Consider the following 27934-nt stretch of genomic DNA (forward strand, 5'->3'; position numbering starts at 1 on the left):
TTCAAGAAAATGGCTGCTCTCTTTACATGCACACCATGGGCAGCTTTTATAAACTCGCCATGCTTCAGAGCTGACATTTTGGGAGAATCAGGTACAACTTCCTTAAGAAATTTCTGTTAGAGGCCATGTATATGCTGTACCAGAGCCTGAGTTGGAGCTGTGACCTTGGCTGAACACATGCATAGGAGATGAACTACGTGCTCACTGCATACTGCTCTTATTATTTAAATGAGCATCTCTTCATACCTGCCAAGAAAACAATGCCTAGGAGCTAAAACAAAACCACCATATTGTGAGTAACTCTGACTTGAAAGGTTTGTATTCATTAGTCATCACTGCTTATGAACCAACATCTCAGATGACAAGAACTGCCAGTATTCTGGCAGCATGCCCTCTAATTTCGAACTACATTCATGTAGCTTGTGAAGATTGGGGTGCAAGATAAAGGATGAGGGAGGCTCTCAAGAGTTACATTGAAAATGACACTGAGTAGTTATCACTAGGCTGCGTATCACACAGGACGTTGCCTAATAATACAGAAGATAACTGCACTCAAGTAAGAACACAGGAATCTAAGAATTTGGGCTTTCTGTTTGCAGACTGCTGAAAATACTCCCAAAACAAAGTCTGGTATCAGACATTGACCAGAGTACTTAGTCCATGACTCCCCACCCCACCCCCCAAGATGTCCTGCATTGCTCTTCCCTCTGAGCTAGCAGGTTTTTGCAAGGCAGTGTTCATTCTTCCGCAGTTCATTACCAAGCTGCCTACTTCTCTCAGAAAAATGTGACAACTTGTAACTGCATAAGTAGACACTCAGACAAGGCCTGTCTGCTATCCAGTGCTGCTGCATCTCCTTAATGGAGATAACAAAGCCATGCTATGTGATTAAACTCCTCCCAGTATAACACAACTGCTTGTTCTTTTCTAAAATTTCAGTAGAATGGAAATTAGGTCATATGTAGGAAAAATTTAAATGACATTTTATTAATTCATATATTTTCTTCTATGTATAGAACCGGTAATACTGCATACATGTGACATCAGCTGGTGCCACAGTCATTTGTCCCCTTTCACTGTGGGGGTTCAGATCACTAGATTTGGTGCTAAGAGCCTTTACCAGCTGACTGACCTCATTACCCGTAAGAAATTTAAAAAATGCTGCACTTCTGTGTAGTATTTTGATTCTAACTTGGACCAGAATCCAATTCTCAAGAAAGATGCCAAGTTAATACCAGTCACTACTTATAAGCTTGTTTTTAAGCTATCTTAGAAAAAGGACAGAGAGGCCTTGGGAGATGAGTGAACCTAGCAGACAGTTGCTGAGCGCACGCACACTGGTAGCACAGACCTTGAAGATGCTCCTGTTACAGTTCAGAAGCCCCTCTTCCCAACAAGCCACTGTTCACTTAATCCTGTTTTTCCCTAGATAATATATTATACTTAGAGCATAGGGATATGCAAATCATAAGGATACTGGAAGATACATTTTTGCACCCACGATACGTCTCCCATGTTGCTGCCAGGCATTAGGATTGTTTCATACCAGGATGGGCTTTACCTAAAGCATAAAGTAATTCTTTACTCAGATTTTACCACATTGTGAAACTCAGATTGAGATACATACAGCTACTAGAAGAGTCTGAACTTTGAGAGCCACGTTCCCTCGCATCCTTGTCCGAGGCAATTTGCCGGGTGATGATCACGTCTATGAAGTTAGCTGCAGTAATGGTAGTCTTCCCTCGGGTCCTTAGCTCTTCCTCATATCTGGATTTTGGAGGAGGCCCTTTATCTTTCCCAGCCTCAGAATACACTACTGAGGCATGAGGCTGGGCCTTGCCACTTGGAAGGGCTGAAGAAGTGCACACACACTGAACAGATCTCTTCTCCACCTCCAGGTTTTTCTGCTCTAGCTGCTGCTGTTCACTAACTGCTGCTGACCTGCTTCTCAAATTTTCTTCTAACCTGGCAGCTTCATGCTTACTCTCTTTTGTTTTGGAAACATCCATCTGGGGTGCAGAAGCTGCAGCATCCACAAGAGCAGCCAGGGCATCCGCAGCAGTGTTGTAACGGGAGGCTGGCAGGCCTTGACTTATGGAAGGGCCCCCAGAAGGCAGTGGCCTGTAAACAAAATAAAATAAAGGTACTTAAGGGAAGAGTATAGGGGAGGGGGAATACTAGAGAGATAAAAGAAAAAATTGCATTTAAAAAGAGCTTAGCAAATAAAGAATCTTGATCATTATAGTCAGTGGTTTAAAGATCAAGATGGCTCAGCAGGTAAAGGCACTTGCTGCCGAGGCTCAAAATCTTAGTTCTAATTTTAGGACCCACGCATGTGTAGAGAGAGACAGAAGAGACTCTCAGAGGTTGTCCTTACAGACACATAGTCATTAAGATTATAAACACATGCAAGAAATGAACTTATTTTGGTCACAATGTTTATGAGTACAAGAGACTGACATGATGCGTAGCTGAGCAGTTGGGTCCAAAGGTGTGATTACACTGGTTCCATTGGTGCCCTGGAAAACACTGGGTCTCTGTTGCAGGATGGTCTCCTGAGTTCTTACTGAAGGGGAAGGGGAGCGAACATATCCGTGGCTGCCAGGACGGCCTGGCTGTTCTGAACCTGAATGGGGGTTAAAAGAAAAAGTCAGACTGATAATCCAAAAGAAACAGCTACAGAAATACGGGCAGCAAAGTTTACAGAATTTTTAATTCCTAGTATTACTAAGCAGAAAATGAGAAGAAGAAACTTGATACTATACCTTCTAGAAATGGACTCTTAAGTTTCTCAATAAACATACAATAAAACCCAACAAAAATAAAACAAAATTCCAGTTGTCATTTACTGTCATTTCCAATCTTGTTAGGAGTTTCCATCTTGATTCCAAAAAGGAAAGAAAAGAACCAACAAGGAAGTGCCACCCATTTCTGGCTCGCATCCTGTAGACTGCTGCCAATTCTAAATTTTGTATGATCTCCCAATCAAAGTAGGTACAACATCCCATGAATCACAATGAAAACGACATTTGAGACTGGCTTGAAATCTGGAGATATGGGTAGGCAGGCTGAGCAGTGAGCTTCAGGGAGCCCATTGTCTAAGCCTCTCCAGCTCTGCTATTACTAGCACACAGTACCACACCTGGTGTTTACAGGGTTTGGGGTTCAAACCCAAGCAGCCACACTTGTATGGCAAACACTTTACCAACTAAGCTGTTTTACATCCCCTGCCCGCTCCTCTACTTCTATTTCACCATTACATTTGTCTCAGCAAGCTTTCCCTTGTGAGAGGAATCTTTGCAGTACTCCTTCCCTAACCCCCAAATTTGTCTTCCATAGCTATGCTCCTTTGAGGCTTCAGAGTTTATCATTTAGCTTTAACACTCTCATAGCAGGGCCAGGAGAATCTTAAACTCCAATTCCCTGCTCAATTTCTTCTCTACTTTCCTTGTACTGTTTTTCCTCTACCTTTCTACCTCTTGCTTTGCCTGTGGAAGAGCTAGACAACTTATTCCTATAGCCAGTATGACTTCAGCCAGACTTTTTTTTATCAGTATATATCAGTATTTCTATAGAACCAGTTCCTAGAAGTAGAACTGCTAACCAGTTAGTCTTTACATTTTTTATGCATAAGTGGCCCCATTTTCATGGCCTCTGTCACATATCAGCTTCTGTGAAGCTACAACAGATCAATTCGGTACCTGATGAGGAAACGGCATTTGGTGGTTTTACACCTGTTACTTTGTAGATCAGTGGGATCAACACGGTTTTAAAACCTAAAAGCTATGTATCATTTGAATTTGACTTTAATTTTTTTCATTATTTTTACATAATCTACATGGACCCAATAGTATGTTATTACCACATAATTAGTCACAAGCATTTTTTTAAAGACCAGGCTAGTAGTAATTTTTCTTATTTATAAATAATGGGTTATATTTTATGTGTTTTGGCTTTGCAACTACATTGAATACTGTTGACCGTAAGTCATCAGAAACAATAAGGCTGGAGCAAACGTAATGACTAGCTTGGGGTTCCGTCTATCTGCTGACAGTACCACTGATTTCAAAGGCTTTGTCCCTCATGAAAACACAAACTTGACACCCTCTTGCCACTACATCTTCATTTCTGTAACTACCTATTGCAATCATCATCTCTTCCTCTTTTTGCCTATACCTACACTGCCCTTCGGAGGGCATCTAGAGACTGCCTGCCTCCTCTCTTCACACCTTCTTCCTTCCAGTGGAAACCCCTTGACCGGGTTCTAACTCTTATAGATCAGTCTGTGTTCTTAAGTGTCAGATCAGTGTATCTGACAATATGGGACTACTAAATGGCCTAATTTTTTAATTAAAATAATTGAGAAAGACAAATGTATCAGGGATAAAGAGATGGCTCAAATATCTGTCAGATCAAATATGTCTAAAATAAGAATAATCTTTGCTCTCCCTGATTGTGATCACATCACATGTACATAATTCCTCCTCTTTTTTAATTATGAGACAGGATCTTGGTATAAATACCAAGATGATGGCAAATGTACAATCCTCCTGCCTCAGCTTCCTGAATGCTGGGTGTGGTAGAATGAATGAAAATGGCCCCCATTGGTTCATGGGGACTGGCACTGTTAGGAAGTAGGTTCTTGTTGGAGTAGGTATGGCCTTGATAGAGGAAGTGTGTCACAGATTTCTAAAGCTCAAGTTAGGCTCATTGTCATTCTCTGTGCCTGCTGCCTGCAGATCCAGATGTAGAACTCTCAGCTCCTTCTCCAGCATCAGGTACACTACCATGCTTTCTACCATGATTACAATGAACTATAAGCCAGTTCCACTTAAGTGTTTTCCTTTAGAAGAGTTGACGCGTCTCATTAGGATAAAACCCTAGTTAGGACACTGGGTTATATAGGCATGTGCCATCAGGTCCAGCTCAGCTTAAATTTGTAGCTTATTATTGTTTAACCTATTGAGTTATTGTCACCATCCTTTGATTCTGCTTCTGTGTGCTCAGCAATTTCTTTCTGGCCATTCTCTGTGCCTGAATGTTTCACACTATCATCTGCATAGACATGCGTTCCTGAGACAGTTTCACTGAACAGCCCATCCCCAACTTCAGTGTTCTAACACATCCCATGCCACTCTAAGACATGCCCTTCTGGTCACATGACTGACTTCCTAAACAGAATGACAGGCGTGCTTCACTTCAAGATGCCATGTTTTTTTCTAACCATATTCTGTTAACCATTCACTCTTTAAACTAGAATTGGAGCTGTTCTTTTGCTTTAAGAGTCTCATACCAAGTATTTTCAGGAGCAACTGAAGACCCATGTTGCTTGGCCCCCATCAGAAGTCATGGAAAGTTCCTTCCAACGTTTACAGCACTTCAGATTGTATGTCACATATATTGTCTTTCTATCTTACAATTCTTGTTTGCCTATGTAGAATGACTAAGCATAACGCCCCACAGGAAATTATCAAGACCTGTTCCCTAAGGGTCAAAGGCTCTCACTGACCTGGTCGTAGGTAGAGGTCAGCGGGAGCAGCAGCGATCCTTTCGCGTTCACGTTCACGCTCACGCTCGCGCTCACGTTCGCGCTCCTTCTCCCTTTCCCGCTCTCGTTCCCTCTCAGCACTTGCAGCTGCTGCAAGGTGTGTTGGGTGTCCTGTAAAACATGAGTCTGCAACTTAAAGACAAAATGGTCAGCCTATCATGTTACATGTGCAAATCACTAAAAAGTTTCAAAAAGCACCGAATATAGATGTATCCAGTTTATTTAACAAGTCTTGGATAGCAAATGGGGCACAGTATAATCATTTAGGGTACTTATGGAGAATCTAGTTATAGGAATACAATTTAAATGAGAAGCAGAATGGGAGAAAGATGCCCAGAATTCCTCTGCAGGCTCCATCAGTCTTGTTAGAGATGAATAAATTTTAAGCAATTTTGTCTGGTGGCATTACTTTAAATGTATATGCTTGCCCTAGAAAAACCATTGACTTGTTTTCTGGAACATTCGTTCCCTTGTCTTCTAGAACAAGCCATATATGTTATCATGGAGCATCTTACCTGGAGACAGAGAAGCAGCGTTATATGGCCTGGGAGGGAAAGTAACCTGTGTACCAGGAATATACGTGATCCTGTCCATGGGAGGGGTGCTCGTTCCCCCTGCATGAGGCACTAAGATTGTTGGAGGCATATTGGTCAGGTCAATGATTCCTATCCAAAGACAAATACAGTTTATTTATGTTAGGCATTACAATAAACTGACAGCTAACTCCAGAAGTATGCATGGTTTTCCATTTTGTCTCTTTATAACACACTGATAAATTTGCATTCAATATAAAGTTTTAAAAATTATCATTACTTCCTTTTTTTTAATTATTTATTATTATATTTAAGTACACTGTAGCTATCTTCAGACACACCAGAAGTGGGAGTCAGATCTCATTACAGATGGTTGTGAGCCACCATGGTTGCTGGGATTTGAACTCAGGTCCTTCGGAAGAGCAGTCAGTGCTCTTAACAGCTGAGCCATCTCTCCAGTCCTATCATTACTCCTTAAGACACTTTCTAAATCTAAACAAGATATGAAAACACTGAGCTCTACATAAGTAACCTCAGGTATGGACACAGTAAAGAAAACATGGACTCACACACTTTCACACTTATATGGCTGATTTTGATGTTCATTATAAGATCTCATCTCAGTATATTATTTTATTTGCTTTCAAGGGCAAAAGTCTACAGAGGCAAGCATAACCTTCTTTTATGTCTTTTCATCATTCATTTAACAAGTACTTACTAATTACTGGCAAATTCTACACACCTCTTGTAGCTGGGTAAGGGAGCCCCAGTGGCTGCTCTCGTGGGGACAGTCCCCTGGTGACATCAGGGCGCAGATTCACCTGCATCTGCTGTGAGGTAATGTAATCGTTGAGGATTGTCTGCCTTGTATTCTCCATTGCATAGAGCTGGTACTGACTTGGGTATCCTGGGGTTGGTGAAAGCTGTCTCTGTAACAGGTAAGCAGCAGCTGCTGAGCGGAAGAAAGAAAGAAAACAATGCACTGAGTGTGTGAGGTTAATGTGCTTAGTGTTACCCTGGACAGAGCGAGGAAGCAGCACACCTGCTGAGTGAACTCCTAGAGGACAGGAGTTCCTTTTAAACCTTGACACATGAGTAGTCCAAGTTTCATTTCTTCCTCTTTTTTTCCCCCAAGCCACAGTTTCTCTGAGCAATAGCACTGTCCTAGAACTCCCTCTGTAGATTTCCGCCTGCCTCTGCCTGCCTCTTCCTCCCATGTGCTGGGATTAAAGGTATGTGCTACCATACCCTGTAAATCCAATTTATTTTAATGCCACAGATGTAGTGGAAAGGGCAAGGACATCTGAATGTTCCAAACATAGTTTTGTTTCAATCGTTACCATAAAGTCATTTTTTTCACCTCAATTATATGAGAGTTGTGATTGAAAATTAAAGTCCTTTTTTGACAACAGGGTGAATCAATGTGGAAACTATTTATAACATAGAAATTTTATTTCCTCTAGAGGTAAAAATGATTGAATATAACCATTTAGTAATACATGCATTTGAAAAAAAGATGGAAAACAACCTTTTCTATAAAGGGCTAGATAAAATTCCGTGAGGTTTTAAGAGCTATACACTATTTCTCACAGCTACTCGATTCTCTTAGTACTGAGAAGAAGCTATGGACAAAACAAACAAATGGCTAGAGGTTATACTCTGAAATAAATTGTCTACAGGAACAGGATTTCATCAAGGAGCTAATTGTTTTGTTAGCCCCTGAAAAAGAGCATGACACGAGATGCAATGATGTCATAAGGGACGTGTGTGTGCACCATGATCCGACTTTCTTTTTCTTTTTTTTTTTTTCCCGAGACAGTGTTTCTCTGGGTAGCCCTGGCTGTCCTGGAACTCACTTTGTTGACCAGGCTGGCCTTGAACTCAGGAATCCACCTGCCTCTGCCTCTGGGCTAAAGGCGTGCGCCACCACCGCCCGGCAATTTCTTTTATAAGAGATAATGAATGGTGAGATTTAATCAGTGGTTTACAAAAAGGTACTGACCTTCGAACACTATGTTATAATTAGCATACTTAATTCATCACATTAACCCACTTTTTCAATTAGACATACCAAGTGAAATAAAGAAACAAAGCTTTTCAGACCCTTATTGATTTTAGTTCTTTAAGCTTTGTTAATATTTTATTACTTTTGGGTGCTGGTAACATAGGGTGTTCTAGTCACAAAACTGGACTGACGTGTACAGTAGTTATACAGTAAACTATAATAGCTTTAATAGTAATATAGATATAGGATTTCTTTGCTATAAATTGTCATTAAATATTGGGCTTACCAGGATCCAAAGCCCTGTGAAAGGGCATAGCTGGATCCAAGTGCGTGGGTAGGTGGCTCCGATAAACCTCTCCTGCAGCGCTACTCCTGTGATGAGGATCAAATGGGCTGTGACTCACGACGGGATCCACCCCGGGCACTGGAGACTTGGCTGGTATACTTTCTCTTTGGGTTGGGGTCAGAGTTGATTTCCTTTCATGACTGGCAGACTTGCTGGAAGAAACTGTAACAGCAATAACAAAGCACCAATGCCACAAATCCTTGAGAAAACTTCAACATATGCCCCAGCATTTAAAATCTAATCTTGTAATATATCCAAGTGTGAGAACAAGTGGGAGCCTTGAAACATAGGACACACCAAAAACAAAACAAAACAAAACAATGCGGGGCGTGGTGGCGCACCCCTTTAGTCCCAGCACTCAGGAGGCAGAGGCAGGCAGATTTCTGAGTTCGAGGCCAGCCTGGTCTACAAAGTGAGTTCCAGGACAGCCAGGGCTACACAGAGAAACCCTGTCTCGGAAAAACAAAAAACAAAACAAAACAAAACAAAACAAAAAAAAAAAACGAAACATGGAACACAGCAGCAATTCTTAAACCACATCATGTTAAGATCATAAAAGGTAAGCTGGGAGTGATAGCACTGGAGGGGGGGAGGGGGGGGAAGGCAGGCGATCTCTGTGAGTCTGAGGGCAGCCTGATCCAGGACATCCAGGGCCACACAACACAACAAAACCCTGTGTTGAAAAACCAAAACCAAAGTAAAAATAAAATCATGAAAGGTCACACTATTCACTAATCGTCTCTAATCTCACTAATGTGTCCATATTTTCATATTTTTAAAAAGATTTATTTATTTATTTTATGTATATGTATGGGGGCATTGGACATTGGATCCCATTACAGATGGTTGCAAGCCACCATGTGGTTGCCGGGAATTGAACTCAGGGTCTCTGGAAGAGCAGTCAGTGCTCTTAACTGCTGAACCATCTCTCCAGCCTGTGACCATGTTTCCTAAATGGTACTAACATCAAAATCCTAAAACAAAATAACATATATTTTGGCCCCACCTACAGTAAATCTCAAATTCGTCTCTCCTTGTGTTTTCTAAACTCTTTGCTACCTGTGGACCGTAAATTCCTCTAATTCTTGCCGTTCAGTCAGCCCTTGAGTGACTCTACCTCCTAGACACCCACTTGCACTTCTCGTTCTCCAGTGACCCGACTGGCTCTAGCACACCATCACACCACACACTCTGCAGCAGCCTCCCTGTGGGAATGTCTTTATATATATATAAAACATTTGCCATGTCACTTAATTTCTCTTAAAAAAAAATATGTGTGTGGGCATTTGCTTTGTAGGATGTCTGTGCAGGAAATGTTTGCAGTGCCCTCAGTCGTCACAAGAGTATCAGATCCCCCAGGACTGGAGTTACAGGTATGGGAACTGAAGTGAGGTCCTCTGGATGATGCCAGTGTTTTTTTTTTCTCTTTTCTTTTTTTAAAGATTTATTTATTTAATGTATATGACTACAATGTCTTCAGACACACCAAAAGAGGGCATCAGATCCTATTACAGATGGCTGTGAGCCACCATGTGGTTGCTGGGAATTGAACTCAGGACCTCTGGAAAAGCACTTAACTTCTGAGCCATCATTTCTCCAGCCCTGCGCCAGTGTTCTTAACTGCAGAACCATCTCTTCAGCCCTACTTAATGTCTTTACTTTTGTACTTCGGCACTACTGGTTATTAAACCCCACGTACCTTGTAAATTTTGAAGGGAATAATTCACTGATATTAAATATATACATGATATACAAGTGTAATTACATGCTTCCGTTTTGTTTGTTTACCCAGTGTCTAGCTTAGTAGCCCATGAACTTGCGTCTGTATCTGCCCTGCCTCCCAAGTGTGAGAATGATAGGCATCACTCCCAATTACTATAAAGCTATTAACTGAAATTCTGCTGGTATAAACATGGCCATAAACAAACATTTCTGTATCAAAATACAAAGTATCACTGGTCTGGCCTGCCTGGTACCAAGTCCTTTTTCTGCTGTGGGCAACTCTAGTGGGCTCCCCTTCCTCGGCTTGTGGTGCACTCCTCCTAACCATTCAACTCTTCACCACACAGCCTCAGGCTTCTCACCCTTCCTAATGCTGTTACCCTTTAATACAGTTCCTCACATTGTGGTGCCTACTTTATAGTTGTGATTTTACTACCATATTGTGAATTATAATGTAAACATCTGCTATTCAGGGTAAATGATTTGTATTCCACGGTGGAGTCATAGCCCATGGTTGAAAACACTGGTCTAACTGGTAAGATCTCAAAATGTACATACTGAGCCCCAGAGAACTCACCCACTTCCCCTCCCCCGTGCTGGGATCACATGCAGACATCACCATGCTCAGCCCGAGCCAACTTAGACACATGGCTTCTGGAGACTGCCCTTCACTAACTGGGTTGCTTCCCTAGTTCATCCATACACCCTGTGCATCTTGAGACATCTAGAGCTAATAATTTGCTATTTTGTATTTGTTGGAGGTAAAAACTGTTACAAAGTAATCAGAGTTGGTAACAAAAGCCATACCATCAGAAGTTCTGTTCATCATGGGGGAGCCTCTGGATATGGTGTTCTGGTAGCTCACAGGAGTCCTGCGAGCGCTGCTGTCATCATAGAGTCCCGGGCTCAGCTGTGCTTTGGGAGCTTCGTGAAGTGTAGACCTGAGAACGGAGGGGCCAGAGCTCACCACTGACGTGTGCCGGGCTCGCACTGGCTCGCCTGCTTTCACATCCTCATATTTTCCCCGTTCTACTACTTTTATGTTCTCTGGTACAATTTCCAGCATTCCACGGGGTAGTTTGCTAGGCCCTGTGATTAAGGACTTCACATTGTGTTTGATAGCTGATTGACCTGAGTTGTTGTCAAATTTTATTGGTGTGCCCTAAGAGGAAACAAACAATACATGGTAGCAACGTCGTATAGATACTGTTCCTTCTAAGGTGTTTTGTCTGCCTCATGGCAATTATACTCTGCTGTGGGGACATCAATCTGAGCCCATGAACCCTCCAATACACACACTCCCAAATTAGTCACCTCAAACTGTGTGTACAAGAAAAGCTGATGGTACAACCACTCTGGAAATCAGTCTGGCGGTTCCTCAGAAAATTGGACATAGTACTACAGGAGGATACCGCAATACCTCTCCTGGGCATATATCCAGAAGATGTTCCAACTAGTAAGAAAGACACATGCTCCACTATGTTCATAGCAGCCTTATTTATAATAGCCAGAAGCTGGAAAGAACCCAGATGCCCCTCAACAGAGGAATGGATACAGAAAATGTGATACATTTACACAATGCAGTACTACTTAGCTATTAAAAGGAATGAATTTATGAAATTCCTAGGCAAATGGATGGACCTGGAGGGCATCATCCTGAGTGAGGTAACCCAATCACAAAAGAACTCACATGATATGTACTCACTGATAAGTGGATATTAGCCCAGAAACTTAGAATACCCAAAATATAAGATACAATTTGCAAAACACATGAAACTCAAGAAGAACGAAGACTGAAGTGTGGACACTTTGCCCCTTCTTAGAATTGGGAACAAAACACCCATGGAAGGAGTTACAGAGACAAAGTTTGGAGCTGAGACGAAAGGATGGACCATCTAGAGACTGCCATACCCGGGGATCCATCCCATAATCAGCCACCAAACCCAGACACTATTGCATATGCCAGCAAGATTTTGCTGACAGGACCCTGATATAGCTGTCTCTTGTGAGGCTATGCAAGGGCCTAGCAAACACAGAAGTGAATGCTCACAGTCAGCTATTGGATGGATCACAGGGCCCCCAATGGAGGAGCTAGAGAAAGTACCCAAGGAGCTAGTCGGCCATCAGTGGAAAGAGAGGCCCATTAGAGGAGTGGGGAGGGGAGAGGGTATGGGGAACTTTTGGGATAGCATTGGAAATGTAAATGAAGAAAATACCTAATTTAAAAAAAAAAACACCAAAGTATAAAACAAAGAAACAATATTTTCTTAAACCCCCCCCACAAAAAAAGAAAAACCAATGATATATGTATGTGAAAGATTTTCTACCAAGAAGTCTGATGTAAGAATTACCTAGAACTAATAAGTCGTATTTCTAAAACTGTTTCATAAATGTCGTTCTGAAGTGGAATTGCTGACAGAAAGAGAGGCAGGATCTATTTACCTGGGAAATGGAACCCTCAATTATTGGCCTCGTGCTCTGGACCACTTCTGGAGTTTTCCGGCTTTCCTGAGTTAGAATATCTTGCCGTGGGATTTCATGGATGGAGCGCCCCATTTCTTTGATGGTGGTGATACCATCGTATGGTTTTCCTTTGGTAATGGCACCTTCAAATGCTCGGATGGGAGGGCTCTCCCTTTTTATCTGTTTGGGGTATTTAAGGCCGTCCTCAAAGCTTTCCGCTGTGGCTCTTGGTGTGCCTTTATGAAGAGGTCAGGAAACACAATTGTTAACTAATGCTAATGGTTGCAAAGTCCTGTGGTTGAATTTCTACAATAGACCATCAGGTAGGCATTCCTGAGACACTATGTTACAGGATTACTCAAAATTAAACGTTTCAGAATGGCTTTTATAAAGATACCTTGATATTAAAAGATTAGGCGAGTAAAACCTTCAGATAAATGATGTAGCTAAGAGAAAAGCCTTAAGATTTAATACTTCAAAGGGTAAAATACCTTAAAAAGTAGGTTTAATACTCCATAAAAATAATATTAAACTACCTTGCCAGTGAATCAATTTATAATAAAAAGACAAAACACAATATACCCTGCATTATGGAACCAGACAGCACAGTCCTCTCTTTGAGGTCAGAATGAGGGCTCCCCCTGGGTAATGCTCGGCATATCAGACCTTTCAAAACAGTAAAGAAATCCAGTTATTAAACAATGTATTGATAATCTGTAATACTGAATGTTGTCTATAGAGAATATGATTTTGATAAAAAGCTCTATGAAGGGGTGGAATTTTGAAATCGTATACAACTCAGATACTATCCAAAGGACTGGTGAGATGGCTTGGTGTGTGAGGGTACTTGCTGCCAATTCAGATAACCTGGGTTCAATCCCCAGGCCTCATATGGTGGAAGGAGAAAGCTAATTCCTGCAAGTTATCTTCTCACCTCAACATTTGCACCGCATGTACACACACACACACACACACACACACACACACACACACTCACACACATACTCTCTCTGCATAAATGTAAACAAAGGAATAAATCAGAAATGCTAGTGTGTAGTTATAATTCATTTTAAAATATTTTAAAGATTTATTTACCTGTAATTTTTATGTTTCTGTGCCCCTTGTGCATACTGGATGGTGAGCGTGTGTGTGTGTGTGTGTGTGTGTGTGTGTGTGTGTGTGTGTGTGCGTGTGTGTGCGCGCGCGCGTGCACGCATGCTGTGAACTGAACCCTGTTCCTCTACAAGAGCAGCCAGTGTTCTCAGCAGCTGACCAATTCTCTTGTTCTACTTTCCAGAACATTTTCCCAAATACAAAATGACCAGGAAAGGTATTAAATTTTAGTTTAAAACAGAAAGAAATTTTAGGTGGACTTGTTAATAATACATGCCTATACCACTAGTACTTGGAAATAAGAGTCAGGATCAGAAATAAAGGAATATGAAGCTCGCCAATACCAGACTACATCCTACCTATGCCCTAAAATATGATCAACATTAAGCTAAAATATCTCTCTTTAAAAAATTAGAATATTTAAGCTGAGCATGGTGGCACACACCTTTAATCTCATTACTGGGGAAACGAATAAAAGAGGATCTGTGAGTTTGCTGCCAGCCTGCTCTAGATACTGATTTTCAAGACAGCCAAGACAGAGAGAGACCCTGCCTCAAACAACAACAGAACACTTTACATTTACATAATGAGAACTATCAAAAGTTAAAAGTCATCAAAATAAAAGCAAACTGTGGCTGGGCATGGTGTGTACACCTTTAATCCCAGGATTCAGGAGGCACAGGTAGGCGGGCTAATGTCTGAGCTTAAGGCCACTGTGGACCACACATTGAGTTCAAGACACGCCAGGACCAAAGAGTGAGACCCTCTGGCTTATTTTTTTTTCTTTTATCCCACCATCTTTCTTTCCCTTTACCCACTTTAGAAAGTGAAACCCTACCCAGTGCCCCACCCCTACCCCCTTTAAAGTAATTAACAGTAAACCAGAAAACCTGGGCAGAGAGAAGCATTGCTAATCAGAGGAAGAACTACAAACTAGACATGAATTTGAACAGCATAAAGAAAACTTTACAGTAAATTTTATTATAAGTATCATTGTTAATTCAGCTTGTCATTACATTTTAGGTTTTAAATACAGTATAGATTTAATTATATAATAGTTATATAATATATAGTCATATATTATATAAAAATTATATAACATTTTTTTGCTTAGAATAATTTCCCCTTAAGGTCCCTTGTGCGCAAGAATCTATTTCCTTCACTCCTACATCAATAAATATACAAAAAAATTTTAGAAAATTCATGTGATAGAAAATGCACACTGTTTTTTTTGAACCCTGGTTACTTCACTTACTATTTTGAAGTTCCATACATCTTTGTAAAAATTACCTAATTTCAGTTTTCTTTATGGCCAAATAAAATTCCACTGTGATCTGGACCATATTCATCATCTACCAATGGACAGCTAGGCTGATTCCATTTGTTTGCTATTTATTATGGGAAGAGCAGCAGTATACAAGGGTGAGGAAATATTTCTGTAATTGTCCATAAAGCCCTTTGGGAATGCCCAAACAGGATGGCATTGGCTCAAAAACAGACATGTAGATTGATGAAACAACATAACTCCATACAGCTGTAGTGACCTGACTATTTTTGTCACCAGAAAAAGACAGCCTCTTAAACAAATGGTGACAGGAAGCTGGAGAGTCGTAAGAACAAATCTCTAACATCGACACTCCAAATGGACCAAAGACCAAAATATAAGACCTGAGCCTCTGAAAATGCTAGAGGAAAAAGGAGAGAAAATATTTCAAGATACAGGCACAGGCAAGGACTTTCTGAATAGAACTTGGGTTACTAAGGAAATAAAGCAAATACTGACAAATAGGACCTCATAAAATTAAAATCTATACCACAAAAGACACTGGGAACCATTACAAGTGAAGCAGTAGGCCACAGGATGGGAGAAACCCTTTGCTGATTATAAATCCAAGAAGAGTATCATCTAGACTATAAAATGAACTAAAAGCCCTAAACTACTCAATCATCAAACAGGCTGAGCGCTTACAGAGAAGTCTCAAAGGAGAAAATATAAACAGCCAATAAATATTTTAAGTATACAACATACTTTAGCCACCAAGGAAATGCAAACTAAAGCTATTTTGATATTCTGTCTCATCCCTGCCAAAGTGAATTTCATAAAGAAAACAATTACAAGAAATCCTGGAAAGAATGATGAAAAAGAACACTTATTCATTGATGGTAGGCATATGAACTAGTATAGACATTACAGAAACCCCTGTTAAAATTTCTCAGAAATAGATAAAACATTCATGACCCCAGTCTACTACTCCTGGGAATCTAAACTCTGAATGTATCTTAGTTAATAAATCACTGCTCAAATATGAAATATGTTCCCTGGGGAACAAGAAAAGTGAAAAAAATATAGACATTGTGAAGAGAAAAAAAAATGAGCATAATACTTAAATAAGGAGTTTTAAAATACTCTCTTCAGGAGTGGCCGTGGGTAAAGTGCCTGCTGCAGAATCATGACAACCTTAGCACGTGCATGGAATGCGTCTGGAAACCCAAGGCTGGATGGGCACAGATCCTAAGGACTCGACGGCTGGCCAGGCTGGCTGAAGGACCTAACTTTTTCACTGAGTAACAGTGGAAAACAGACTACAGTGACCTCTGCTTTTGGTAAAAGCATGGACAAAGGAACAAACACACATTTCACATTAACAACTAATACTAATTAAAGCTTAGAAGTCATCATATACATTTAACCTAAAGATAATACAGGTGATGTTTTTAAAGGATGTTTTATTTTTACTTTATGTGTTTGCCAGTCTTTTGCCTCCACTTATGTATCTGCACCACATGTGTACAAGTCCCTGTGGAAGCCAGGAAACCTATCAGATCTCCAGGAACTCGAGTTACAGTCCACTTGCAGCCACTGTGTAGGTGCTGGGAACCAAACCTGGGTCCTCAGCAAGAGCAGCAAGTGCTCTAACCCACTGCGACATCTCTCCAGCCATAGGTTATGTCTTGTTTTGTTTTTTAAATAGAGAAAATATAACTCTGAGAAAAATCACACAGGCCTTACTTGGTCTTGAATATTTTAACTAGATGTAATTATCTGAGGCAGGCTAAGACTTGAAAGTAAACCAAACCACAGTGATCCATGAATTCCTAACACAATCAGCATTACGTTGGACACTGGCCTATAATCTGCTTACACTGATGAATATAACCCTTTAGTTTCCAGTTGAAGAGACAAGCACAGAGAAATACTCTAGGGAAAGTTCAACTAAAGAGAAAATAAAACCCATATCCCTGCTCTAGCCGTCATGCAACATTTGACCTCATACTCATGTATTAAATTAAATTCTGAAAATGAGTTTTGTATCCCCCGCCACAGGACTTAGATTCTTAGATTCACTGAACCAGGAGGTAGTTCTACAATAGCTAAAGCATCTAAACTAACAGTCCCCTCCACTATGACCATTAGATTCAGTTTTTACTTCCTTCTACTCTAAAGTGCCAGTGAGCCATACAGTGATATGACGTAAATTTAAAATTATATTAATAAATTTCAGGTAGAAATGCCAGTGATTAAGCCCAATATGACAGCACTACCACACAGAGTGAAATGCATCTGAGGAACACTGAGGCAGGTTTACCCTCTAAAGGTGCTGACACAGGAGACTCCCTCATCGACATGCCTTGCTTTATACTTCCTTCCACTGCCTCATAGCTTCTTTTTAAACTCATTTCATGAGCTGTTCTTGGACTCCGAGTCCCTTCTCGGGCATTCTTAATATCTGTAGAATATAGAAACAAGAATTATTCAGAGCCTAAGGCCTATTTATAATGTGCAGTAAACTAAGACCTTAGTATTAGATTAGTCTTATAAAAACCACTTGATCCCAGCCCTCAGCAGGCAGAGATAGATGGATCATTATGAGTTTGAGGCTAGCCTGGTCTAAATAGGTCAGAAGGGGCTGTAGAGCATGACTCTGCCCCAAACAAAACAAAACAAAACAAAACAAAGATTTGCTCTAACACATATTTGTGTAGACAGCGCCCAGGAAAACACTTTGGTTTACTGCAGCATTGACTGAATGGCTCCTGTGTGCCAAGCTAAGGCTTCCAGGTTAACAAACTAAGTCCCTTCTCAAGAAACTTACCTAATAGTGGTTGGTATAAAAAAATATGCCCAGGCTGCAAATATGGGTTGGCAATTGAGAGTACTCAGTGTTCCTCCACAGGATCTGAGTTTAGTTCCCAGCACCTGCATCATGGGCCTCACAACTACTCTAGTTCCAAAGGATCTGATGGCCTTTTCCGGCTTCCACAGGAACACACATGAATTAAGAAAAAAATGTGGCTCATGCATACGCACACACACATAAACAAAAAATACTAACAAAACTAATAGGTCTTATTGTCCAATGTAATGCATATTATGGAAGGAAATTTACAGTATGCTGCAAGAATGATGAGACAGAAACTTGACATGTCCAAGTCCATCCAGAAAAGGCAAGCTGAGAACTGAAGGACAAGTAAGAGAGATGCTTCTGTCCAATATAAAAGCAGGAAACAATGGCACAGGCAGAAGGAACAGGCTCAGATACCTCAAGAATGACAGAGCATGCTACCTTAAAAGAAACATCATCAGCTCAGTACAAAGCCAATGTGAAGAATGGAAGTTAGGCAGCAAAGTTTCGGGCTGAGAGGAAAAGGAGCAATCAAAAAAACCTGTAGGGGTAAGCAAAAGGAGACCGTGGAGTGGGCTGTTGCTGGCATGGGACAGTCTTGTACTCATCCTTTAAGGTCACAAAGGTAAAGCAGGAAGCATGGTGACTACTCCAGGGAAGTCAGCACCCTAAGGTGTCCAGACCAAAGGTAATGGCTGCAGGCAGAATAAGGGATTGATTGCAGAGACTTTAGGAAACAATCTAAATGATTTTGTAATATGCTGGAGATGAAAAAAGAGAGATAGAGAAAAAGAAAGATACCTAGATTTCTAGCTTCTTTCCCTCTCCCCAAAGTACAATGCTCATCTACGCTAGAAGTGTTAAAGTAAGAAATAAGATTAGTGTAGATTACACAACATCAGGTATTCTGTTCATCTCTTTGTATTAGAGACAAAGAGAAGATATCGCTAATAACTATTTCACGGTTGTAGTCAGAAAACTCAAACTCAGCCCTGTGCCTGATGATTACAGCATATATTAGTCATTCTTAGAAAATATACTCGAAGGAAAAGACGGATGGCTAGATTTGATAGAGGGAAAAACAGGCACAGATACATTTTTATTAAGGGGAGTTTAGTCTAACATTCTCATCTTGATTATCAGATTATCTGTTCCTTAGTTCTTAACCTTAAAAAAATATGACCCCTATTAAAATAAAAGCTATTCCATTTAAGTTAAATGAAGATTCTTTTTCTAGGTTAAGGAATGACTAGTCACTGACAATGTCAGCTGTTAATTACAATATACTTCCCCTGTGCTCTGCACACTCTTACAACTCTTAACTGACAGTCTTAATTGATTTTTTTTTTTTACAAAATATCCCCTTTCGCAAGGAGAAAACAGGACTGCAAAAAATAAACTGACTTACCTATAGTAAGAACGTAAAATCAGAGCCTGTTTTTCAGTCTCACGTTCTAAGATTGGCATCAATGAATAAACAATACTTACTATCATATGATAAGATATGTCCACTTTTGCCTTCATAGATAACATGGCCCTTGGATGCAGCTTCCTCTCTGACCTTCTCAGGACTGCTTTCTTCAATAGGCATCCTGGAGACAGGTCCCTTCACCAAAGCCTCTGTTGGTATTCCAGCCTGGGGCAGAGCTGGGGTCCCCTGTCATCAAAAAACCCCACAAGCATCCAAGAGTCACTAATGCTGAGAAGCAGCACAGCCATGAAGAATAAAGAAACTGAGAGTCAGGTCAGTCTTCAAAAAAACAAAGTGCACAGAGGAAACAAAACATCTCACCCCTGTAGACATAAAGAAACCCCCGATCTCGCTCCTTCAACTCTACTATCACAGAGAACTCAGATGATCATAGCATATGAGGTAAAACAGCTTTGTCCCCCCCAAACCTATGGCTGGTGCTTGGGCTTTGGTCATCAATAAGAGGAGAGGCTCAGATGCCTTGTTTAGTGAGATATTCAGTCAGGAAACATCACCTGAGTCTTACCATCATTAGTCCTCCACTAGACTGACAGTAGGTCTTTATGCCCTTCCTTTTAGGGAAACTGTTTCCTGTCTATTGTATAGGACGCTGTATAAGTGGGTAGATTGGGCTGTAAAGAAAATGAAGACCAGATCTACCCCACTCCTCTGTGTAGGATCTCTACTACTTTGAACTTGAGGCAATACGCTCTGAAACAGATGTTTAAAGGGGGTGAGTGAAAGACAGGAGCAATGCGTCCAGCATACCCAGTCATGAACAAAGTTCAGCAGAAACATCAGGAAATCCTCAACATGCACTCTGTCCCAATGAGCAAATCTTAAAATAGATACAACAGAGTGTCATTTGACCCAGTTAAAACTATTTACCTAACAAACAAAACGTTGGATGCTGGAAAGTTAAGAAGGAAGTGAAGACAGCATAGAGGCCCACTTATATTCTCTGTGTACATTTAAGGGTTAACTTACTTTGACTGAATATGTAACGAGAGACAGGGAGTTTCTACGTCATGCTCTAAATCAGCATAAGCCATAACAACTACGACACTGGAAATTGTCTTAACAGGGTGACTCTGAATCACAATGTCCTGAGCAGAATCAACCAAAGGCTCAGGAAAGCCCAGGCTGCTGGAGCTCATACCCAGCAACTCTAGCACAAGGCTTAAGCATTTATGACCAGCAACTTCTCAAGGGATGCTGGTGCTCAGGGTCGTGGGTGTCCACACCGCTGGTAACAATACCTTAGGTAACAAGGATACACCACAACAATAGGCTAGTAACAATATACAAAAACTGTATCCGTGTTTATAAAAGGCAGACTATATGAACTTCACTACTTTTCTCATTCATGTAAAAATTTTAAAAAGGAGGTGTTTTAACATTTCAAGTTAAAATTAATATCTAGCTAGAAAAAGAAATTAATCAAAATTAGGATTCTGTTTAGTCTCTGATGTACTCAATGAATTTGAACACAGCAGCTTACACATTGAGATCACAAATATACCTTTTCACAAAGAAGCATTTCTCATTGTTTTCTTCTCAATTTCTATTTAATCTAAGCACATGATAAAAGCTTTTACAGGAAGTCCATAAGGACTATAATATCTTCTGCAAGTTTCTTTTGCCAATTTCCAGGTGAGTAGTAACACCTTGAATAACTACAGTATAGATACCATGGCTTGGAGTTAAAATGCAGCCGGAAAGGAAAAGGTCTGGAGATCTGAGGTTTATTACTGAGAGCTGGACTCATAAAAGAACAATGACCCATGCTGCTATAACAAGAGCACTGCTATAACTAAAACTCCTGAGAAATCCAGCTTTCCAGGCTCCAGGAGATGATGGCCCATGCACTGACCTGGGTAATAGAGCCCCGCAACGATGAAATGGTCTCCACTGAGATTTTGCTGGCTGGAGTTCCCCGAGTTATACTTCCTTCTTGGACAGCCCCTGCAGTGCCTGAATGAAAACAAAACCATCACTAAATCATTGCCTTCTTCCTAGCAGCCCCTACTCCACAATACAAGTTCTCACACAGCAGAATGGGGCAAGCATAACAAAAATTATCCTAATGAAATGCATGGCTCAAATAATATCATAATGATCTTTAAAAGGATTGTTCAAACTGATTGATGAAGGTCCTACCCCTAGCAGAGGAACTACTGGTAGCTTATAACTGCTTAGGGAAAGAAGCAATTTCTCTTTAGGGAACTAGAAACATGTGTAGACTGCCTATAATCCAGTAGATGGCACAAATACACATGCATATATAGGCAATAATAACTGCACTATCAAAAAAATGAGAGAGCAGTGGCTGAGAACATGAGAGTGGGAGGGAGCATGTTGAGGGGGAAAGAGTTGGTGTTGGGGAAATGATCAAAATGCACTATACAAATATATGAAATAACAGAATAAATATATTATTAAAAATTACGGCTGACAAATAATGTCAGAGTTTGGTGGGGCTTTTTGGTTTTGGTTTCGATTTATTACTATATGCCCATCAAATTTCAAAAGTTTTAAAGTTATTGGCTCAGCGATTAAGAGCAGTGACTGCTCTTCCAGAGGTCCTGAGTTCAATTCCCAGCCACTACATGGTGGCTAACAATCATCTGTAATGGGGTCCAATGCATTCTTCTGGTGTGTGTCTGAAGACAGCTACAGTGTACTTGTATAAATAAAAATAAATAAATCTTTTTTAAAAAATAGCTATCTTTACATGGAAGCAAAAACATAAAAGTCAGTAACTTGAAGAAATAAGTCATTAAAATATATTAATGACTAAGCTGTTTGTATTCATGTATACTTTGGAGGCTGAAGTAGGAGGACTGAGAATCCAAGTTCAAACTTGACCATACAGCATATCCAAGGCCAGTAAAATTATCACTGTTACCACAACTTAGGATGTACCCACAAAAAAATTTTAATGAGTTCCTTTATAAAGTTTACTATGGGCAAAGGTTTAACATAACTGTTAAACTGGATACAGTTTTACCTCTGACCACACCTTCATGCTGCGCTCTGACCAATAAACCCTCAGGTTGTGAGTTTTGGCTTCTCGGAGAAAATTCTTCCTGCTTGATGTAGGTCAAAGGAGCTATGGGGAAAAGAAAGAGAACCATGAGAAGACCAACCACTGAGTGGCTGACCATGATGCTACAAACAGGCGTGATAGAACTGTGGCCACTCACTGACCTGCTTTGGTAGACTCCTGCTGCCGGGGCAATCCCAGAGAGATAGACCCCACGGAGGGCTTAGGGGCTTCTTGTGGATAAGCCTGATTATGAGAAGACAAGTAAGTGCCAGGAGTTCCCTAAAAAATAAAAAGATAAAAGAGTCAAAGACTAAGCATTGTCTCTCCTGAGAGTAAAGTCAATCTTCACGTTCCATCTATAAAAATCTATATCTCTGCCACTCACAACTTTAAAAAGTAATTGAACAAAAGGGAAATTTCAGCATAGATTATTAAGTTAGAAAAACTAAAGGAGTAAAATATGTATACTAACAATATCACATATTACATATAGATTATTTATTAGCCAAGTCTGGCATGGCCTTGTTAGGGACAGAATGACATGGTTCCTGTACTTGGGACAGGACCAGGAGGTGTGAGCCTCCACCAGAGGTGAAGGCTGGGGAGGGTGGGGGGTTGGGGAGCACGAGGCTTGTTTGTATAATAACATATATACTTAACATTCCTCCTCCAAGGAAAGTCCTCCCAGTTAATGTTGGTGACTCCATGAAAATCAGAGACAGCAAAGAGTACTGGAGGTGTGGCTAATGTCTCAGCAAGTCAACATGCTTGAAGAAGGTAAGTGCTGAGACCTTCAGGATAGCTCTGATGGCTATGGAAAAGAACTCTTAAAAACTTGTTCAAAAATACCTAACTCCTCAAAACCTAAGGATGCAATATTAATTATATGAGGGGTTTCACAAAGCTAAAGGAACAAAGGCAGCTGCGCTTCCAGCCAACTTATCAAGAGAGTTACAGAGGAAGGAGAGAAGAGATGTAGGGAGTGGCACTCCGAGAGACCCCACCCAGCTCATTAGTTTTGTTTTTATGCTTACAAAGGCAGACAGATTCCAGAATTCAGGTTCAGCCAGGGACTGAGCAGGTGTGATAGAAATGGTAATTTCAGGATAGGGTCCCACTCTGCTAGTTTATTGTCTATGCTTAATAGAGGCAGACAGATTTCTGAATTCTTTTGCAATGTTAAAAGAAAATGTGCTTGTCCCAGATGCAGATGCTTTGGATCATCCTAAGGAAGCTTGGAGTAAATGACTGGATTAATATGGAGAACAAGAGATCGGGTTTATGATCTGCGAGAGTTAGCTATCCAAAGATGGTTTTTAAATAGGAAGAGAGAAATGCCACAGGCAGAGCATAGAGAGAGCTGTCTGGAGATCTGCAGAGAAAGCAGACTGGAAAGCTGTCTCAAGCAGACATAGGGCACCAGCTTGGCTCATGTTTGACTTCAAGTAGTTTGTTTTCAAAGCTCCCAGACAACCCTTTTCTCAGGAATCTGGACCTAGCCAAGGCTGGTCCTTCATTCGCATTTATTAAATTACCTACAGCATTTACCACAATGCACTCAAAATGTAAGCTACTATTAACAATATTTTATATGTCTTAAAAATGCAAAAAGAACATCTATGAAAATAGCAAGAGATCAGAAGATATTTGAAAAGTTGCAACACATCCATTGGAACCCAGAAAGTTGTGTGTATATACAAGGCTATGCATACCCTAAACAAAGCCCTAAGGAGCTCTCACCTTTAGCTGACCTATTTTTAGTAAACTGAAGTTTTTTTATGAGAGATATGTGAGTCTGTCAGAACCATTACAGCAACATCGTAGATGGTCAACATCAAGCTGACCTCAAACATGTGATCCCACTGCCCCAGCCTCTAGGATGCTGGGGATTAAAGGTATATGCAACTATGTCTAGATCTAAATTACTTCTGACTTAAGGTACACACACTCCTTTAGATGTAATACTGCTGCATATTTAACAGGCTACAGCATGGAACAAAAATAAATTTTTATATATACTAGAAAACCAAAAAGCTCATGACATTGTTCACTAAGATATTTATTTTCTACGATGGTCTGGAATCAAGCTGATGATGTCTGCACTCATGACTGTATGAGCCAAGAACTTATAGAAACAAAGAATACATTAAAATTGCTAAGCATGTTGGTGCAGGCCTTTAATCCCAGAATTTGGGAGGCAGAGGCAGGAAGATCACTGTGAGTTCAAGGCTAGCCTGGTCTAAATAGTTACATTCCAAAGCCAGTAATGATACATAATAAGACACTGTCTCAAAAAAGGGGAGAGAGAGAGAGAGAGAGAGAGAGAGAGAGAGAGAGAGAGAGAACGCAGAATACATTAAAATTACTGAAATAGCCAAAAATAAACAGATATGCACATCACTTCTACAGAAGAAATTATAAAACACTTTAAATAGGAATTAACAGTAATGATCTAGACAAATGAAAAGATGTGCACATAGATTAGAAGAGCCAAGTGGTAGTAGCATACAGACAGGAAGCAAATAAAAAGACAGGCAGATCTCTGAGAGTTCAACAACAAAGCAAGTTCTAGGACAGCCAAGGCTACATGAAGAAGTCCTGGCCCACTAAAAGAAACAAACAAAGGACAGACAGACACAAACAAAAAGAAAGGCAGACAGAAAGAAAGAGTAAAAGAAGATTCAAGATTGTTAAAATCTATTCCTATCTGAAACTGATTTATAGGTTTACTATAACTCTGGCTTTATCTATGTATCTATATATTTATATATATTTCAGGACATATAATGTGGCAATAATCAAGAATATTATAAAAAGAAAAGCAGAAAAATAGATCCATGAAAAAACTCTGGGTGCAGATACAAATCCAAATATATAGTTAAACACTTGTAAACAAAAGATAACCAGAGCAATCAAAAGAAAGGGGGGGTTTTGAAAACCATGCTATTAAAAGTGAATGCTGATTTTCAAACTATTATGTACAAAGAAACCAGCATGTAACTGATCATAAGAATGAAAGTAGAAGCCAATCTATAAAGCTTGCAACACGTAACTAATCAGAGTATGAAAACTGTTCGGTGTGCAACAATGATATGAAAATGTTCTGTTTAACAGTGCCATATATACAGAGAATACAAAATGAAAAATTATGTATACATATCTAATCAAAATAAAAAATTTACGTAGACTACATAGTTTAAAGCTTCTAAAGATGGAAATACAGCCCAGTCAATCGAGTATTTGCCAAAAAAATAGTCCTGTGTTCAATCCCTAGCACAAGATGAAGGCAGCATGGCGGCACACATCTGTCATCCAAACATTGGTAGGTAGACGTTCAAGGTCATTCTTGGCTACATACTGGTGTATAAAAGGCCTTTTCTCAAAAACAGTCAGCAAGATGGCTCAGTAGGTCCAAGTGCTTGTCAGGTTGCCTGAAGCCCTGAGTTAGATCCTCACAACCTACATAGTAAGAGAGAACTGACTCTCATTAAGTTCTCCTTTGACTGCCACAGGTGCACTGTGACCTGTGTGTACAAACATAAATACACACACACACACACACACACACACACACACACACACACACATACTCCAATGTATAAAAGAAAAAAATTATTATATAATGCATTTAGTACACTTGTGGTTTTACTGTGCTTTTTCATAGTGAGGCAGGTGTGAAGTTTTCTACTTGTGATGGCATGCTATGTTCAGAAAGTGTTACATTTTTTAGAGCATTTCAGGTTCCAGATATTCAGACTACAGTAGTCATGTCATAAAATCAGAAATACAAGTATAGCCAAAGAGCATACAGAAAGTGTTTGACGTAATTGTCAGGGAAACACAGTCTACAACCACAATGAAATATTACTTATTATACCTATTCAGTAGGTATAATAAGCATGCCTAAAATGGGAAGGAAAAAGGAAAAAAACAAAAAAAAAAAAAAAACAGTAACAATACATGGAACAAAGAATGAAACCAGAAATCTCAGTCTTCTACAATGCTAGTGGTTACATAACTACAATCAACTTCACTCCTAAGTAACTATGAAAAAAAAAAAAAAAATCCAAACACCAGCACAAAAGTACTCACAGCAGCTCCAATCATAAGGAGCCTACATTAGAACACTTTAGGTTCCCCTCCACAAAAGGAATATTTAACAGTAAAAAGGCTACTAATTACACACAAAGACTTGACTAAATTTCTAAAATCACTACACGGAGATAAAAGGCAAACGCAAAAGAATGCAGTATATGATCTTGTTCATGAGCACTAGGAAAGTGGCTATGACCAAACACATGGCTACAGCCAACAGGACAGAGAGGAGACAGCCTAGGAAGGAGACTGATTGCTTATCAGTACACTAATAAGTTAGTGAGAATAAATAAAGGGCTAACCAAGTAATATTCAACAGAGAAATCTGCTATAAAGAAAAACCAGTTTACCTGTGAGATAGACCCTCCCATTATAAAGGATGGTTTTTCTGATGCCACTGTGGTTTTAGATGATGGGATGAGGGGAGGTGGTGGCCTGGTTGGTCGTGTTGTTGGAAGCCGAACCCCTTCAGGAAGGTTAGTTATCACTTGATGCGGAGCAGGTTGGAGGACTTTTTAAAGGAAAAAAAAAAAAAAAGGATTTTAAAATGGTCAATTTCCTAGTAGGCCACAGGCTACCTTTCTCAGTTAAGCATTCCTGAATCTTTTGATCACAAATTAAATTATAAATGTCAGATGAAGCTAAAAATGAATATTTTCACTTTTAAAAGTTCTTTCAATGAGCATACTCAAATCTCAGGCGGTTATTTGTGAGGTAAATGTATTCAATTTATTTCAAACTACAGCATACAAAGCTAATTTCTGAGCAACTATTCAATTCACCAGAGGCAATCGGTATGAATGACTTTGACTTTCTTCATCGCCCTCTGAAACTTACAATGGGAACGAGAATCAGGGAGCTCCATCTAAGCTACAGCTGCTGCTTCACACAGTAGGAGACCTGGCTGACAAACCGGCATAAATCCTCTGTGTAGCTGCATAATTTGAGAATTATCTATTGATTCTGGCTTTCACAGTACACTTGAATTTCTGAGGGGGAAGATACTCAAGGATTTTTACAAAATAGTTGTACTGTTAAAAGAAAAGCCAATCACAGTATAGGTGTGTCAACACAAATTTCCCAGTGGCATAGGGTATCTGAAAACAAATGACAATGAAATGAAGAGAAACAAGAGAGTCTTTCTAAGACAGCAAAGACATGTCCTGGAAGCACAAGTCACTCATGAGATTAAAATACCACAGGGAACACCTGTGGGTAGATGGCCGGCAGCCACTGTGCAGAAAGGCAATATTTACCTGGAGGGACACTATAGCGGGCTGCACTCATATCAGGCTGGGAAGCGGCTTTACTGACTTCTCTTGGAGAGAGCCTGCACGGTGAGGCTGACCTTGCTGCGGTACTGTGCATGTGTGCTTCCTGCTCTAGAGCACGTTTGACCTCAGCATAAGGCATATAGGCGACTGATTTTCCTATGAAAGTTAAAGTTATCACAATAAGGGAAGAA

The 27934-nt window shown here is 40.2% G+C and overlaps 1 protein-coding gene across 52 annotated transcripts in view; it reads right to left on the minus strand.

The window, feature by feature from the left end:
- Ncor1 (nuclear receptor co-repressor 1) overlaps positions 1 to 27934 on the minus strand; it is a 141752-nt gene that overhangs the window by 16373 nt on the left and 97445 nt on the right. For 16 of the 52 annotated variants that reach the window (XM_030245707.1, XM_017314367.2, XM_017314356.2 and 13 more), the window contains 16 exons: positions 27726 to 27899; positions 26820 to 26980; positions 22536 to 22653; positions 22336 to 22437; positions 21199 to 21299; positions 19343 to 19511; positions 17318 to 17458; positions 13200 to 13283; positions 12597 to 12853; positions 10962 to 11316; positions 8373 to 8594; positions 6824 to 7033; positions 6064 to 6213; positions 5510 to 5659; positions 2461 to 2626; positions 1628 to 2121 (listed from right to left, as the gene is read on the minus strand). In XM_030245707.1, the coding sequence (XP_030101567.1) occupies positions 1628 to 2121; positions 2461 to 2626; positions 5510 to 5659; positions 6064 to 6213; positions 6824 to 7033; positions 8373 to 8594; positions 10962 to 11316; positions 12597 to 12853; positions 13200 to 13283; positions 17318 to 17458; positions 19343 to 19511; positions 21199 to 21299; positions 22336 to 22437; positions 22536 to 22653; positions 26820 to 26980; positions 27726 to 27899 (3054 nt within the window). The remainder of the gene's footprint in view (positions 1 to 1627; positions 2122 to 2460; positions 2627 to 5509; positions 5660 to 6063; positions 6214 to 6823; positions 7034 to 8372; positions 8595 to 10961; positions 11317 to 12596; positions 12854 to 13199; positions 13284 to 17317; positions 17459 to 19342; positions 19512 to 21198; positions 21300 to 22335; positions 22438 to 22535; positions 22654 to 26819; positions 26981 to 27725; positions 27900 to 27934) is intronic. The other 36 variants (XM_006532623.4, XM_017314378.2, XM_017314374.2 and 33 more) reach the window with 12 other exon arrangements.

This window comes from Mus musculus, chromosome 11, assembly GCF_000001635.26.
Source record: "Mus musculus strain C57BL/6J chromosome 11, GRCm38.p6 C57BL/6J".
Taxonomy (NCBI): Eukaryota; Metazoa; Chordata; class Mammalia; order Rodentia; family Muridae; genus Mus; species Mus musculus.